The sequence below is a fragment of the Diospyros lotus genome, chromosome 6 (assembly GCF_014633365.1).
Source record: "Diospyros lotus cultivar Yz01 chromosome 6, ASM1463336v1, whole genome shotgun sequence".
Lineage (NCBI taxonomy): Eukaryota > Viridiplantae > Streptophyta > Magnoliopsida > Ericales > Ebenaceae > Diospyros > Diospyros lotus.
This window is the reverse complement of record NC_068343.1, coordinates 44,876,807-44,893,764: the sequence shown is the minus strand read 5'-3', so window position 1 is coordinate 44,893,764 and position 16,958 is coordinate 44,876,807. Positions and strand designations below refer to the sequence as shown.

The 16,958-nt window shown below is 37.0% G+C and overlaps 1 protein-coding gene and 1 non-coding gene across 5 annotated transcripts in view; both read right to left on the bottom strand.

Moving 5' to 3' along the window:
- The window catches only part of LOC127803355 (disease resistance protein L6-like), an 83,347-nt gene extending 66,795 nt beyond the window's left edge, over positions 1–16,552 (bottom strand). Inside the window, exon 1 of one of the 4 annotated variants that reach the window (XM_052339519.1) lies at positions 15,942–16,552. In XM_052339519.1, coding sequence (XP_052195479.1) covers positions 15,942–16,255 — 314 coding nt within the window. In that variant the 5' untranslated portion in view covers positions 16,256–16,552. The remainder of the gene's footprint in view (positions 1–15,941) is intronic. The other 3 variants (XM_052339517.1, XM_052339520.1, XM_052339516.1) reach the window with 3 other exon arrangements.
- LOC127805388 (small nucleolar RNA R71) lies at positions 3,559–3,665 on the bottom strand. The gene has a single exon (XR_008024122.1). It is a non-coding gene; the product is annotated as a small nucleolar RNA R71 (small nucleolar RNA).
- Positions 16,553–16,958: the final 406 nt, after the last annotated feature.

Here is a 16,958-nt window from a genome sequence, read left to right as displayed (position 1 = left end):
GCCCAACGAGACATTAAAATAGTATGTTGAATGGTTCAAGAATGCTACTTCAGAGGTGCAGGATTTGTCTACCAGTTTAACCATGGTGGCTATGATCCAAGGCACCACTTTTGCCCTACTAAAAGAATCCTTGGATTTTGCTCATCCATCTACTCTATCTGAATTGTTTGCTCGAGCTGATCAATTTATTACTCAAATGGACCTTTTGGGAAATTGCGAATCGAAGAAAAGAGAGAGACAACTAGATGGAAAATTTATAAGAGTTGAAAAAATAGTCCGATAAGGAGAAGACCCACGCAAATCGCCTTTTCATAATTTCACCCCCTTAAAGAGTCCAGAATGGCCATTCTATCCTCAATAGCACATACAAGCTTGATTAACTTCCCCCTCGTTCCAATTAACCCCTAGGGAAGAAGCTAGACTCTTTTTGCAAATTCCATGAATGTCTGGGGCACTCTACAGGAGCCTGCCAAGAACTACGAGAACAAATCAAACGATTAATACAGCAAGGAAAGTTGGATTGATTCTTGATAGATAAAGCCAATGTGTCAACATGAGGGTAGACGGGGGCAAAAGCAAAATCATGGAAGGCACTTGTCCGCCTATTCTTTCCCGCAAGTGAACAGATTGTGACAAGTAATATAGTGATGAATAGAGTGTCGTACCCACGAAGATTGGCTAATGATTTTTACTTTAACTATACTTAACCTTAAAAAGACACATGCAATAAAATGCTATTAATAGTTGGTTTTATAACACTACAACTAAATCACTAACAGAAAAATGCAAAAACAACTATTTTGGTTTTGAAACTCAGAAGTCGAAGGCACTAGGATTCATGAATCCATTGTTGCTATTGATACGGTTTAATCTTGCAATACTCGAGTTTGTTAATTCTTGTATTGAGTTAAAAATCGATGATCCTAAAACAATTAAAAGCATCTTTCGATGGTCAATTGATTCTATGCATATATATGAGATTAATTATCTCTAATCAATCTACGAATATATAGACATGCATTTACCCTCAGTGATCATTTTCATACGATTTCACAAAGTATAACGGTATCTCTACCTGTTATCGGACCTTATGTTATTTATTATCACGTGTTAATTCGTATTGAATCTCTCAAAAGCAATGTGAATCACGAACACGTTTTAATGGTGATCAAGCATTAAATGAAATAAGAGTATAATAAACAATTAACCCAAAAGACAAGAATACAATAAAATCGAATACTTCAAATTAAACTAACAATGAACGAGGTTTCATCATTCACCTTAGTTACAAAACACATAGCCTAACATAACTTCAATCAATAATAGCACAATAAAAACGAAAGTCACGATCTAGAATAGAAGAAAGAACAAAGAAAAATACAACAAAACAGTTGAGTTCTTCAAAGTCTCCTCCTTTCTTCTTCGACTTTTCTTTGTCTTCGGCCAAAAAACTTCCCAAATCCCTCAAAAATAAATCTTTATATAGTACTTTTTAGGTTTTTAGAGTCGTGCACATTCGAGGAGTCCATCCCCATTTGATTTGGAAGAAAACAGACTCAAAATAGCCTTTTCGCGAAACTTTGAACCCCACTGTGATCCTACCATAGTATGCTTATCGCAGTAGGACCGTGAGCTCCAGGAACATCCTTCCACAATGGTCCTATCATGGAATACTTTCCGCTTTAGGACCGTGAGCTACAACAACTTGGCCTCTCAACTCTTCAACTTTTGTATTTTCACCTCGCCGCTTTGTGACTTTAATTTAGTGAATACTTAACCTAATAAAAGAGAAGTTTAGGGAAGGTTGAGTGATAGTAGTATCTATTTAGGAATTTGTTGATTCCATGCATGTCAAATTTGTGTGGTGTGTGTTTGGTATATTGATGGAAGCTAGGTAATGACCAGAGGCTAGTGATTTAATGGGCATGATTTCTACTTAATTTGGTTCTATATGTGGTTATGTAGGTGATAAACTCATTTGAAGATATTTGGAGTGGAAATGATTATTTTAGTACATGATTAGAGCCGAACTTGACATGAAAGGCATGGATGGACATCTATTCGGGGTTGATATTGAGGAAGTCACAAAGCGACGAGGTGAAAATACAAAAGTTGAAGAGTTGAGAGGTCAAGTTGTTGTAGCTCACGGTCCTAAAGCGGAATGCATTCCACAATAGGACCACTGTAGAAGGAAGTTGCTGGAGCTCGCGGTCCTAACATGGAATGAATTCCATGGTAGGACCATAGTTGGACATCTTTACTAAAGCTCACGGTGCTGCCACGGTAAGCATACCATGGTAGGACCATAGTGGGGATGGACTCTTTCCAGATGCATGACTCTGATAACCTAAAAAACATTATATAAAGAATGATTCTTGGAAGATTTAGAGTTTGTTTTTTTTTTTTACTAGAGACAAAGAAGAGTCGAAGAAGAAAGGAGGAGGCTTTGAAGAACTCAACTGTTTAGTTATATTTTTCTCTGTTCTTTCTTCTTTTCTAGATCATGGCTTCCGTTTTTATTATGCTATTATTGATTGAAATCATGTTAGGCTAGGTATTTTGTAACTAAGGTGAATGATGAAATCTCGTTCATTATCGATTTAATTCAAAGTATTCAATTCTGTTGTATTATTGTCTTTTGGGTTGATTGTTTATTATACTATTGTTTCGTTTGATGCTTGATTACCATTGAAATGTGTTTGTGATTCATATTGCTTTCAAAAGATTTAATACGAATTAGCACATGGTAATAAATAACATAAGGTCCGATAACAGGTAGAGATATTGTTATGCTTTGTGAAATTGTATGGAGATGATCACTGAGGGTAAATGCATGTCTATATATTCGTAGGTTGATTAGAGATAATTAATCTCATATATATGCATAGAATCGATTGACCATCGAGAGAGGCTTTTGATTGTTATAAGATCATCGATTTTCAACTCAATACAAGAATTAACAAACTCGAGTACTGTAAGATTAAATCATATCAAAAGCGATGGTGGATTCATGAATCCTAGTGCTTTCAACTTTTGAGTTTCAAAACCAAAGTAGTTGTCTTTGCGTTTTTCTATTAGTGATTTAGTTTTCATTTTTATAATATAACTGTTAATAGTATCTAATTGTGTGTGTCTTATTAAGGTTAAGTGTAGTTAAAGTAAAAATCATTAGACAATCCTTGTGGGTACGACACTCTATTTATCACTATATTACTTGTCACGATTTGTCCATTTGCGGGATAGAATAGGCGGACAAGTTTTTGGCGTCGTTGCCAGGGATTGGCTCTTTTGATTATTACTTTAGCTAAGATTAGCTTTAACATCTGTGTTACTTCCTATAATTCCTAATGCTAAACTATTTAAATTTTTGTTGTGATAGCATTGAGATAGTGCATGCCCTGTTCAAAACGTCCCGATCTTGTTGAGTTTGATCCAGAAATTGAACGAACATTTCATCAAAGACATCGTAAACATAAGGCAAAAAGGGAACAGTAATAGAACACTATGGGCGATAACGCAAATCAACTTGTCTGAGTGGTGCATGTCACTGAGATTAGCAAGCTTAAGTATGAAATTTCAACTTTTCAACAAGTTGAATTTGAGAACATTCATGAGGCATGCGAATGATTCAAAGAGTTATTGAGGAAGTGTCAAAGTCATGGTATCCTGTTACTGGCACAAAATTATTATTTTTACGCTGGACTAACTTCCTATAGCTGCTCAACCGTTGACTCTATAGTAGGTGGTTTCATTCAAAATAAATCGGCTAGAGAACTACATGATCTTTTTGAAACAATGAGTGAGCAGTTTGTAATGTGGTCGGATTAGAGTTTACATAAAAGAGCAACTAGAGTGCATGAAGTGGAAGTGAGTACTTTGATGCTAGTTAAGATTGATGCTTTGTTAAAATAGATAGAAGCATTCAAATACTCCTCATCCACTAATATGGTGCAAGGATTTCTTGCTATTTGTGTAACATGTGGGGCGAATCATCAATCTTCAGAATGCCCAATGGTCATCATGGATCCTTCCTTTACGGAGCAGGCTACCTATACACAAAATTTCCAACTCGAACAAAACTTTCAACGGCATCACAATAATCCATTCTCTTAGACATACAATCCCAGTTGGAGAAACCATCCTAACTTCTCGTATGGCAACAATCAAAATGTTTAGAATCTACCAAAATAGGGAAGACCACAAGAAGAAAAATAAGGATGGGAAGAAGCAATCTCGAAGTTTCAAGAACGAACTGATGCGTGTGTCCTATAGCCTTATTCTTGCGATAATTCCACGTGTACCTTTCATTAATTTCCATTTATAGCCTCAAGAAATTCTTGGGTATTACACAGTCAACCTAACAGAGGAGTGTTCAACCATCTTACAGAATAAGCTTCCACCAAAACTCAAGGATCTAGGGAGTTTTTCCATTCGTTGCACTATTAGTGAAATTAATTTTGATAAAGTTTTATGTGACCTTGGTGCAAGCACAAACTTGATGCCATTTTCTATTTTTAGGATGCTTGGATTAAAAGAACCAACACCCACCATTGTTTCTCTTTAACTAGATGATAGAAGTATCAAATATCATAGGGGAGTAGTGGAAGACATTTTGGTAAAAGTGAATAAATTTATTTTTGTTGTTGACTTCTTTGTTTTGGACATGGAAGAAGATTATGATATGTCCTTAATTTTAGGAAGACCTTTTCTTGCCACAGGGAGAGCTTTGATTGATGTCTAGGAAGGAACACTTAGCCTTAGAATTTATGATGAATTTATGATGAGACAATTACATTTAATGTATTTAAGGCTATGAAACATTCTAATGGCAATGAAAAAAAAGTCTTAATGGGAGATGGAATTGTTGATTTCGTAGAGAGATCCAATGACCTGTAGAAAATTTCATTAATTTTGGATGTGAAGAACAAGGTCATAGCTGTGGGTTCTTTGGGAGAGAAGCAAAAAGGTTGTCCATCCAAAAGAGATAAATTGTGTTCTTTTGATGTTTCTTCTTCTTCAAAAGCCAAGCCACCAAGTCATGAAAAGGAAAAGTTGGTAAGGGTGTTGAGGGAGCAAAAGAAGGGAATTGGGTTGAAAGTTGTTAACATTCAAGGAATAAGTCCATTAATTAGCACTCACAAAATGTTGATGGAAAAAGAATTCAAGCCTCATTGAAGATGGAGACAAAGTCAAGATAACGACTTTAAACAAACGCTTATTGGGAGGCAACCCAATTTTCTAACCCTTTCATTTATTATAATTTTGCACTTTTTTTTTTTTTTTGCTTTCTTGCCTTTAGTTTATCTGATTTTGAGTCAGGTTAGAGTGTCATTTTTTTTTTTTAGAAATTGTTTTGTGCATAAAAACAATAATGTTGAGGTCATCATTTGGAGTAGGTAAAAAAAAAAGGGATGGGAGCTAGGGGTTGGACCGCAGCAAGCATGGCGTCGCCTAAATGCATTACAACATGCTTGTTGTTGCTCATGATCCAATCGTAGTAGGATCGCAATAAGAAGAGGCTTGCTGTTGCTCATGGTCTAATCGCGATAAGCATGCCACGGTAGGACCTCAGTATAGGTTGGTTTATTAAAACTAGCCCCTCTTTTCATTTATGTCACCTTTTCTCTGAATCTCTCCAAAAAGCCTCTCCACCAAACCTTCAATCTACCCTCAAATCCATCATACATTTGTAGACGCATTGATTTCATCTTCAAATCGTGCATTCCAACCTTGCATTCTCGAATTGCTACGATATGTATCGTGAAACTTTATATTTTGGGGACATCTTTGCATTGTTGTTTATTTTTCAGCTATGATGGTGTATGAATGGAAGTTAGGGCATGATTGTATGTGCATAGGTGAAGGAATTTGTGGTTTTTGCTTGAAGGGTTTCTAGCACCTTAAATGCTCTTATTACATGTGTTTATATACAACATGCATATTAGGTGTTTGATAAAATGTCCCAACTAATGTTCATCTGCACATTGCACCTTAAGTTAGTGATTTTGAGGCTTAAGTTTGGGGGGACTTTGGGCATCCATGTGACTCTGTCTACTTCATGTCGTTTCTATTCATTGTTGCTCTATCATGTTCAAACTTGTGCATTGTAGATACATTTTTGGAAGTGATAATGCCACCAAAGACACGTCCTACACCAATTGCTTGAAAGGGCAAGGCCATTGCTGAAATTTCCAATACCTCAAAACGGGCACGTGTTGATCCGTCTACCATCACATCTCTATTGCGCACCGGGTACACTCTTTCATTTTTCTTTATCTTTGTTCCATTGGGACAATGTCTCATTTAAGTTTGGGGAAGGGTTTACTCCATTGGGGTGTGATATGTTCTATTTTGTTGAGATGACGCTTAAATATATATATACACACACATAAAAAAGGCTTTGTTAGATAAGCTAGCCGGCAATTATGAAACTTATTTGGCAATATTTTGATTCATACAGTGAAGATGGTGATGCTACTCACTTTGTTTTGATGACTCATTTTCCCATGTGAGACTAATATTGAGCACTATTGCCAGGAGGTTCATTGCATAGATTGATTACATTTACTAAGTTGTTAGTGGACTTTAGCCCCCAAAATCAATTTAGTGAACACTTAACCTAATAAAAGAGAAGTTTGGGGAAGGTTGAACGATAATAGTATCTATTTAGGAATGTGTTGATTCCGTGCATGTCAAAAATTTGTGTGGAGTATGTTTGGTATACTGATGGAAGCTAGGTAATGACTAGAGGCTAATGATCTAATCCCTATGTTAATATGTCATGTAAAAAAAAATAAATAAATCAAGCTTACATATATCTTATACCTCTCTTCGTAACCTAATGACTCTGAGTGATTAAGGCCGTTAGGGTATCTTAAAACCTAGTGCCCTATGGTCATTTGACTTAGGAGTCATCAATTGAAAGCCGCTACAAGGGTCATTTAGAAAGCTTAATGGAGTAAAGTCTTGCACATAAGATATATATGTGCACAAAATAAAAAAATAAAAAAAGATTGTGCCGATATTTATTTTTGGGGATTGAGATAACTAGTAGGTTTGACTACCTAGTGGATGTTAGCATGCTGAAGCATTCAAAATAAAGGAGAATCTTCACAGACTGAGGTAGTGCTATTATTGGTTAGGCCTAACCAAACCGGAGCAAGAAAGAAAAGAGTGATTGAGAACATTTTTAGAGCACTTAGGGATTGATTGAAAAGACCAAGTTTGGGGGTAGAGTGCATATCATGAGCGGGAAAGTGTACAAGACCATTGAAGGGTCTAGATACCAACAACCTTATGCATGATATTGTACCTGATCAGATTCGCACACACACACACACACATCAAAACATGGAATAAGTTCAAAACATTTGTGTAGCATTACTAGAAAACTCTATGTGAATTATGAACAATACCAAAATTTGAGGCTAACTAGGAAACTATTCAACATGTAAGTGATTTTGGAATGCTAACTGTTCTCTATTTGAAAGGTGATATATTTGAGTCGATAGTCTTGCTCGAGACGATTACGAGACTAAGTTTAGGGGTATTTGATGAGTGTCTTTTATACATTTATTTTGGCCTACAAACTTAGCATTTATTCATTTAATGGGCATGATTTCTACTTAATTTGGTTTTATATGTGGTTATGTAGGTGATAAACTCATTTGAAGATATTTGAAGCGGAAATTGAAAATAAAGCAAGATCGCTACGGGGCAAGCAGCGTAGTTCAAAAATTTTGAACTTTACCCTGATCCCAGCAATTGGATCAACGTCGAAATCAAATCATTCACATAAAAAAATAAAATAAATCTAACCTTTACATTTTTTAGTCGTTTGCAGATTCAAACCATCCAAGTGTCCGACCTCTAACTCGTAATACGCGGCACACGTCTGTTGGCGAGGAAAATGGAATGGGAGTGCTAGCTCCTTCTCCTTTTCGCTGCTTGTGTACGGATGGAAATAACCTCCTCGTTTCGAATCGATGCAGAAGGAAACGAGAGAGAGTGAATGGCAATTGTTTTTCAACTCTTGAAAAATCATACAAAAATAATTTTTATAAATTGAGCAACCCTTAAAGGGGTATTTATAGAGAAACCTCCTAGAGTTTCTTAAACCCTAATGGATATGGACCAACTCATTTATCCTAGTCCAACTAGTAATTGATTAAGTAGCTCAAATCCAATTATAAGTTTAAATAAAATATTTGATCCAAATCTAATTTAACCCAAATATAATATTTAAATATTAATATTTGGCCCAAATCTAATTTAGCCCAAATATAATATTTAATTTAATATTTGACCCAAATCTAATTTAGCCCAAATATTAATTTAAGCCCAAATATATTTTATTTCCTATTTGCCACTCCAACAAATAAAAAAATTATTAACTTAGAAACTCTTTCTTAATTTAATCAATTGTCATTTTAGAAAACTTTTTTCTTTATAACGACCCCTCATTATATCAACGTCATTACGTCTATTTGCTCTTTTTCCATGAGAACCTATGACGACACAACTTATTGCAGAAGTGTCCCACTTAACCATACATCCACTTTCTTAGTTTAAGTCAGCGATCATACCTATTGCATATGACTCATTAAGCTTCTAAATATGTTGACAATGTGTTAATATGAACACATAAGACAAAATTGACCTCTAGTAAAGCATCATACCTACCTAATTATTCAAAAGTATTCATAATCCGCAAATAACCTTTTACAAGTATGGTTACCATGTAATTTGACCATCTCGTTAATGTATCTTATGTGATTTCAAGTTTAGCGATATATTGCTTCATTACAATCACATGAATTTTCTTCGGTCATCCAGATATCTTCACTTAATAGAAAATGAATCAATAACTCCTTACTGATCTCTTTCACTATGGTCATGGATTTAAAGTGAATATCCACCGAAGACGCCTTAGATACATCATCCTCTATCAAGCTATCAAGGGATAGATGAGTCTCATCTTAGTTATGCACTCATCTCCATAAGCCTCACGATATGCCCATCGATTGCCCATGTGCAGCCTTTGTTTAGGCCCATCGAAATAATGTCAAAGCATATCAGTCTCTTTATGAGATGACCATGACAATCTCGGGTCTAAGAATTAGTTACACCCATTTCATATGAGAATTTCATCAACATATAACTAAAATGGATTCCCATGGCGAGTCATGTCTAGTGACACGTTCTTCAACATTGGTCACCTATGTACTTGTCTAAGAATCCCCATGCCTATAGGTGTGAGACCCTTATTGCTATTACATAGCAAAAACATAACACATACAAATCTTACCACAATTGTCAATATCCATTCTTAACATTGTTACAACTTGGGACATTTAATGATGTTTAGAAATTATGATGCATCTTCTCACATCTTTATAGATTAATCACAGTATACATCATATGAACTTCTATCTAGTTTCATTCGGTCATTATAATAATAACAAGAAACTAATAGAACGACTTCTTGTGAAGTAAAATAACTCCTTATTTGATAATAAATATGATTGCAATTGTCAGTGTACAACATGCCCAATCTGATTGGGTGTAGAACACTTACACTAACAGAAATAATTATTTTAGTGCATGATTAGAGTCGAACCCAGCATGGAAGGCATGGATGGGCATCTATTTGGGGTTGATATTAAGGAAGTCACAAAGTAGTGAGGTGAAAATACAAAAGTTGAAGAGTTGAAAGGCCAAATTACTGTAGCTCATGGTCCTAAAGTGAAATGCTTTCCGTGGTAGGACCGCTATGGAAGGAAGTTGTTAGAGGTCACAGTCCTAACATAGGTAAATTTCAAATAAAGTAATATTTAGACATTTCTATCTTTCTCAACACCGTCTTCAATCATTTTTTGGATTACATTCACTAACGGGTAAATTTCATTCCCCAATCACGTCATATGAACTTGATATTTTGTAAGCTCGAATCTTAAACTCCTCACGTAATCAAATAAAAAATATATTCTTAATTTTTTATTTTCACAACCAAATCATCATCATCATCACCACATAAGACAAACAACAACAAATATATATATATATATATAAATGCATGTGCGACTCCTCGAGGCAACAACCCGGTAGAGGCAGAAGGTAGGTGAAAGGCTTGGAGAGGGGGGGCCAACGGATGGGGGTGACCAGCTGGGGGCAATGGCGGTGAGAGAGCCGATGGGAGGCTAGTGTAAGACCCCATTTCAGCATAAGGCTGCCACGTCATTTAAGTTGAGATTAAAATACCGAAAATTAGCTTAATAGTGAAATTAAGTCGCTGAATCAATTGAAGGGAGGGTCCCGAAACTTAGATATCAAAGGAAAATAATATAGTATTAATAAGCGATTCGAAAAGTGATTTTTAGCATCGGAAGAAATTGGATCGAGAATAGTTTTCGATATAGCTAAAATGCAACTAGAAGTGAGGCTGAAAAATTGGATAATCGCAGGGGGGCTTTCGAGAAGTCAACGGAACCCCAAGGAGGGTCATATTTGGTATATAGAACAACCCTTCAGTGGTTTTTTTTTGGAAGAAACAAAAGGATTTAAGACCAAAACGAAAATTTGGGCCAAAATGTAATGTTTTAAAATTTACTGAATTTGCTAGAGGGAGGTCGAACGGATGATTTTTTAGAATCTTCAGAAGAGGAAATAAGGATTTTGGAACTTGAGGGTCTTAGTGGAAATAATAGAAAGATGCTTGACAGAAAGGGCCAAAGTGTAAAAGTCAAAATTGGAAGGGGTGGAAGTGCAATTTCGCAAAGATAGAACCAGCCATGGCCGACCAACAAATTGCAAGTCACCGATCGAGGCTCGGACCATGGGGAATCCGAGGAGGGTGATCAAGCAAGCGTGGGGGGCAAGGCTGGGCCGCGAACGAGCAACGAGGTGGCCGAATTTTCGAAAAATTCGACCACAATTCGGTCAGCAATGCAGCGACCTCTAAATGGCCTTTTGAGGGCCTTTGTCGATGCTTTTGGGTCGCCTGAGGGGGTTTTGAGAAGCTTGAGAAATTGGGTCGAACACCCATGCCCGATTAGAGGGCCAATTTTGGCTATAAATAGGAGCTCGTTTGGCCAAGGGTTTTTGCATTTTGGAGTTTCAAATCGAGGCTTCAACTGAACAAATTGGAGGTTCAAAGGATGGGGCTTTTGAAGCCCATGATCTGAGAGATATTTTTGGAGATTTTGAAGCATTTTGGTGAGGGTTTAAAGTGTGTTCGGGCTTAGTCGGAAAGTCGCGCGCTGGGGTCAGACCGAGTCTGGTTTTGCCTGATTTGGAGCCCTTCCGGTGGTTGTTTCGGGCATCAAGATATGCCATCGCGATTGACTTCGAGAGGGCTATCGGGTGGTGCGGTCGGGGGAGGATTTCGGTAGCCGGCCGACGACCAGCTCGCCGGAGAAGACGAAGTGTGTGCATTGCACGCGTTGGCTTCACACGCATGTGCGTGGGTTAAACTTCCTTGGGCGCGTGGGGGCGCGTGCCTGCATAGAAAATTGTGAAAAAAAATTCCTAAAATCTTAGAAATGGAGATTTAGGTGCTGGTGCAAAAAGTTTTGAAGTTTGGCTTTCTGGTGTCTCGGTTTTAACATTAAAGAGCCTCATTTTACGTGAAATTGAAGCATCGAGGTAAGTTCAGTAATTTTCCTTTGAAGATATTTGACTATTATGAATTTTGGTGAAATAAGATTTAAGAACAAGGTTGTTAAAATCGGGATTTTAAGTGGGATCGAAAAAGTGTGTATAAAATCGAATCGTAAAATCGTAAGATTTTAGAGATAATTAAAAATACCCTTCAATTTTTGTAAATATATGTTTATAATAACATAATTTTGCAGAAAATAAGTTAATATCTTTTAATAACCTGATTATTCCTTATTATAGTTCAAAAGATGATACTTCCAAAATATAGTTCAAAAACTAGCAGGTTGGTATAGGCAATTTAGAGGCAAAATATAGGTAATTTAGAGGTAAAATATAGCTTAAAATTCTTTAGAGGAATCTTTCAACGTCTTCCATTAGATTTATGTTGCATTTTTTTCTTAATTTAACATTGATTAAATCAAGTAAAATCCCGATTTGGGGTTTGGTGGTCCATTAATTAATTACTTGTTTGTCTTGATTTACTTATGCAGTCAATGTTAAATCAAGTAAAAATTATAATTTAAATCAAGTAAATTGGAACTTATGCAATTAATGTTAAATGCTATGTGACATTGGAACTTATACGATCAATGTTAAATCAAGTTTCAATTTAGAGGCAAAATATAATAATTCATTGCATAAGTTCCAATATCAGATGCTATGTGACATTGAGACGTTGGAAAATATCCTCTAAATTGCAACTTAAATCAATGAAGGTCTTTGAATCGTAAAATCGTTTGGGGATCTCTGAAGCGTAAAATTGTAAAATCGTATATGTAAAATCGAGATTTTATAGGATTTTATCCCAAATTGGATTTTACATGGGATTTGAATCGTTTAGGGGTCTTCAAATCGTAAAATCGTAAAATCGTACGCGTAAAATCGGGATTTTAACAACAATGTTTAAGAAAATAGGTTTAGGAGTTATTTATTTAGAATATTAGTAAGAAAAAATGGGAGAAAAATAGAGAAAATGAGGAAAATTGGGATTTTGATGCTTATTGAAATGAATATAATGATTAGGGTGCCTTGTGGCTTGAGGTGAACTGGCTTGTGCGAAGTTTGAGGTTGGTACGAAAATCGAGGTCGTGCACGTTAATTGAGGCATCCTGAAATTTGTCGAAGGTGAGTAGTTCAACTGAAAAACTGCTTCGTTGCATGTGAAAATGTCTACTTGAAACATGATTTGATTACTTGCAAAAGGATTTGTTGCATGTGAACGATTTTTAACTTATGATGGTTGATTTCATATGGGTTTGTCCCTAAACGTTTTTTGCATGTGCATTGAATTTTATGCGATAAATTATGTACATAAAATGATGTTTAAATGATACATGGTTGATGATGTTGGCATTGGCATGTTGTGTGATGTCTATGTGGGATGTGTATTGTCAACCTGTGTGACGTACTTGAGTGATAGCATTAGGGAAGCGTGCCAAAGGAAAATACCCACTAAGGACGGGGCTGAGACCGGACTTCACCCTACGGGACTCAAGTGGCAGGGCTGCGAGTAGACACCACCTCAGACCGGCTCAAAATGGCAGGGCTGTGAGTGGACACCACCCTAGGACCATTGAGCGGTAGTATTGTTCCCGAGGTGAACGTGGATTCCCATGGATAATGTTGATCATCTTGTGGCCAGGGTTGTGTTGGGATCCGGATGCTTTTAAGTATGAGCATAATGCCTATACATGATATGGGGGTGATACCTGAGTTCATGTGTTGAGGTTATCCCTCTTAAGTAGGATTACATTGTGCCAATGTGTCAATGTGGATGTGTGGCCTTTAGAGAGATTGCATTTTTCTCGGTTAGGGTTAAGTGCTATGTGAGATTCTCTTGGGATGAGGTATGTCGAGTCATATCAGGATTCAATTTATGTTGAATGATTGTTAAAGGATATGTCGATATTATTCATGTTTGCATATATTCATGAAAATGTTTTTGAACTCTCACTTAGATGATTCATCATCTAATTTGGACTATGTCCCTGGAATATTCAAACGTTCCAAGTGAAAGCAGTGATGCGAAAGGAAAGGGAGTTATCGAGATATAATTGTTGATTTTATTGTAACCGTTAGTATATATTTTGTCTATGCTCGAGGTATTAGTAGTTATTGTTGAGAGATGAGACTCGATGTATTTTGTTTTGAAACGTCTTGTCAAACAATTTCTACGTTATGAATAAAATAAATTCGGTTATGTATTTTCAAGGTTTCAATTCTGCTTCCGCTGATGTGATGATGTTGCTAGTTTTAGCCTATTCTTAAGTTAATATGTTGAGACAGTGGATCGGGATTGTCAGGATTTAATCTATGATGAATGATGTTGTGTATATGTTGAGGAAAAAAAAATGTATCCCCGAAATTTCGAGTGATTAATGCCCTCCTCGGGAAAGTAGGGCGTACAGCTAGTGGTGGTCGTCCGAGATGCAATATGGTGGGTGTTGGCAGTTGCTCGCAGCTAAGCGTGAGGGAGAAGATCACGCGAGCTATTGGCGGGGGAGATGGTGGTCTGAGCGACAAAGAGGGGCAATAATGGTCTACGGCTGGTGGTGAATGTAAGTGGCAGAGTGAGGGGCGACAGTGATCGGTGCTCGAGCCAAGGGGGCGACGACAACTAGTGCTCCCAATAGGGGGTGATGGTGGACTAATGCTCGACACGATGGGGAGGGGGGACAACCATGCTCAACGCGATAGGGGGAGGCCACAACGATGCTCGATGCAGTGGCGGGGCAAGCGAGGCAAGAGGGGCAATGACGGATATGGAGGCTTAGGGTCTGCACAATTAAATCCTTTGACAAATTTCAATATTATATGATACCTGTAGGTAACTTCACGAAATATATCTTATTGTATCTAATAAAAATAAACGGGAAAAACCAAGCCATCTCAACCTACCACTACCCGAGCTTGGGCTTTGCCCTATGCAATAGGAGTCAGGTTTGGGCTCGGTTCACTATGAGTTTGATTGGAAAATAAGTTAAATTTTTTTTTTTGCAAAAAAATTGCTACAAATTTTAAAAATAAACTATAAAAAACAAGCATAACACATGTGTACTCATGTAGGCTCATGCAGCCCACGAGCATTGAATGTCCAGCTCGACTCGTCTCATTCGATCAAACCTAGAGGTCGGCTTTACCCAGAACTTGTACAAACATGAGCCCCAACCACCCATGGGTTCAGGCCCATTGCCGTCAGTACTCAAATCCCATTCGATTATGGCCATTGGTTGCCAAACAACAGATTATCAAATTAATCGAATACCAACTCCAAAATTGGGTAATAAATAGCTATTCGAAGTTCTATTTCATACTTCCTTAATTAAATTGTCAAAATATTTGAAATTTTGATCTCTAAAGCCAAATATTTCACATTTTGTAGAACACACAACACACAACTACTATGTACCCCACTTTTCACCACTCATTTCTGTCAATTATAATAATTGAATTATAATAGAATCCAAAAGTGCAACCCAGCCAAAATTACCTACACATGCCACAAATTGGATTCCAAATCATCACATCCATGCATGTGTATAATTTCCTTGGTTACAAACTCTGGTTACAAACTCTCCCATATATATATAATTCCTATATATATATATATATGCAGCTATAATCTTAATTCTAACTTCAAATTAAAGTTTTAATGATTGACATGCATGCACTAGCTAGCTACTTGGGGAACATATATATGTTTTCTTTTTGTAATTAATATTCGTTCACAGCATTCCTGTGAGCTCCCAATAATATTTCTATTAAAAGAAAATTGAAACTTATTGGTTCCATTACAATCCTTATTTTCATCTAATACATATTTCCAAATTCATTTATTCTTATTTGACAAATTTTGTTCATTTTTCCTCTTCTCCATTGATACATGCACGTGAAATAATCAAAATTGTTATGAAGGGTAGTTAATTAGAAAAGAAAAAATTGATAGGATCCTTTTGTTTCATATGTAGCTAGATCGAAGCTTTTCTCTTCTATCTCAGACAAAATGCATGCATCAATAGAATGATATATAGGGGGATCCAATTCTCCTATTCCAATTCTGATTCTAATAGATAGGCCCAAAAATCCTCACGAATCAACATTGCTGTTCTTAACAAAAGCCGAAAGCACCAATTTCAAATTCTGAAGATAGCTAAATTATGTTTATTATCATGTAATCCTCATAGATTATAACCTTGTAAATATACTAATAACATGAAAAAAAAAAAATCAAACCTTATCTTCAATTACGTACAAAATTAAAGAGATAGGGTTAAAGAGAGAACCTGTGGTTGTAAACCCAGCCAGAAATCCCTCCAACTCTTTCCATGGCATTCCTCCATCTCACCACTTTTTCCACTCCAAATCTTCTCTCCAGATCCTCAATGTCCTTCTCAAATGGTCCTTTCAATCTCCGTACATCCGACGGATCAACTTCAAAGAACACCGGAAGCACAAGTTTTCGCAGCTCGCAAATTCTCGCCAGCTCCTCCAAGCACCACCGGGAGGATGCATACTTAGGCGATATAACAGCAATTGTTGCAGCCGAATCCTCAATCGCTTCTAGCAAACTCGGCGCTATTTCGTCGCCCCGATCCATTCCTTCATTGTCTAGAAAGACTCGGATTACATTCGAGAAGAGACTATCGTACGTAGAGATAATTAGTGAATATGTATCTGGTATCTTCGCCTCTGAAACTCAAGAAAACGTCCCATTTTAGCCGGAACGCTGGAGTTGACTCCATAACACCGTCTTTTTCCTCCAATTTTTTTCCCCCTCCGACGGGTTCTCAAACTTAATTTATCTACTTTTTCCTTTTTGACAACTTGTTTTGTAATTTCATGTATATGGGATGGGAACAAATTAGGTTTGTCTAGGGGAGTTGTTCGTCTAGCATTTTCCGTGGGTGGGACCATATATGTACCCAGAAAGCCATGTACGTGACTGTGAAAGGCCTTGCGTGTGAATACCCACCCGCAAGAAGGGAAGTTGGTGGCCTGGTGGAGGCTGCCACGCGTTGGTGGCTTGGTGGTTGTGTGTGCAAGGGTATAGCGCGCGGAAGGTTTAAGGTTTGAGGCAGGGACGTGCAATGCTGAAAATTATATTATTTTTAAGAAGGGAAGCAGAAGTATAAGTTAAAATTAATGTTAGCATGTATATGTATATAATTGAAGGAGGTTGCAGGCGCGGCTGGTCTTTTGATCGATCCTTAGGCAGCGCATTGGAGGAGCTGATTTTGTGGAGGAGATATTGCTGGAATTTTCCAGCAGCAAGAAGGCCAAAACGGCGCCGTTTGGAGAGC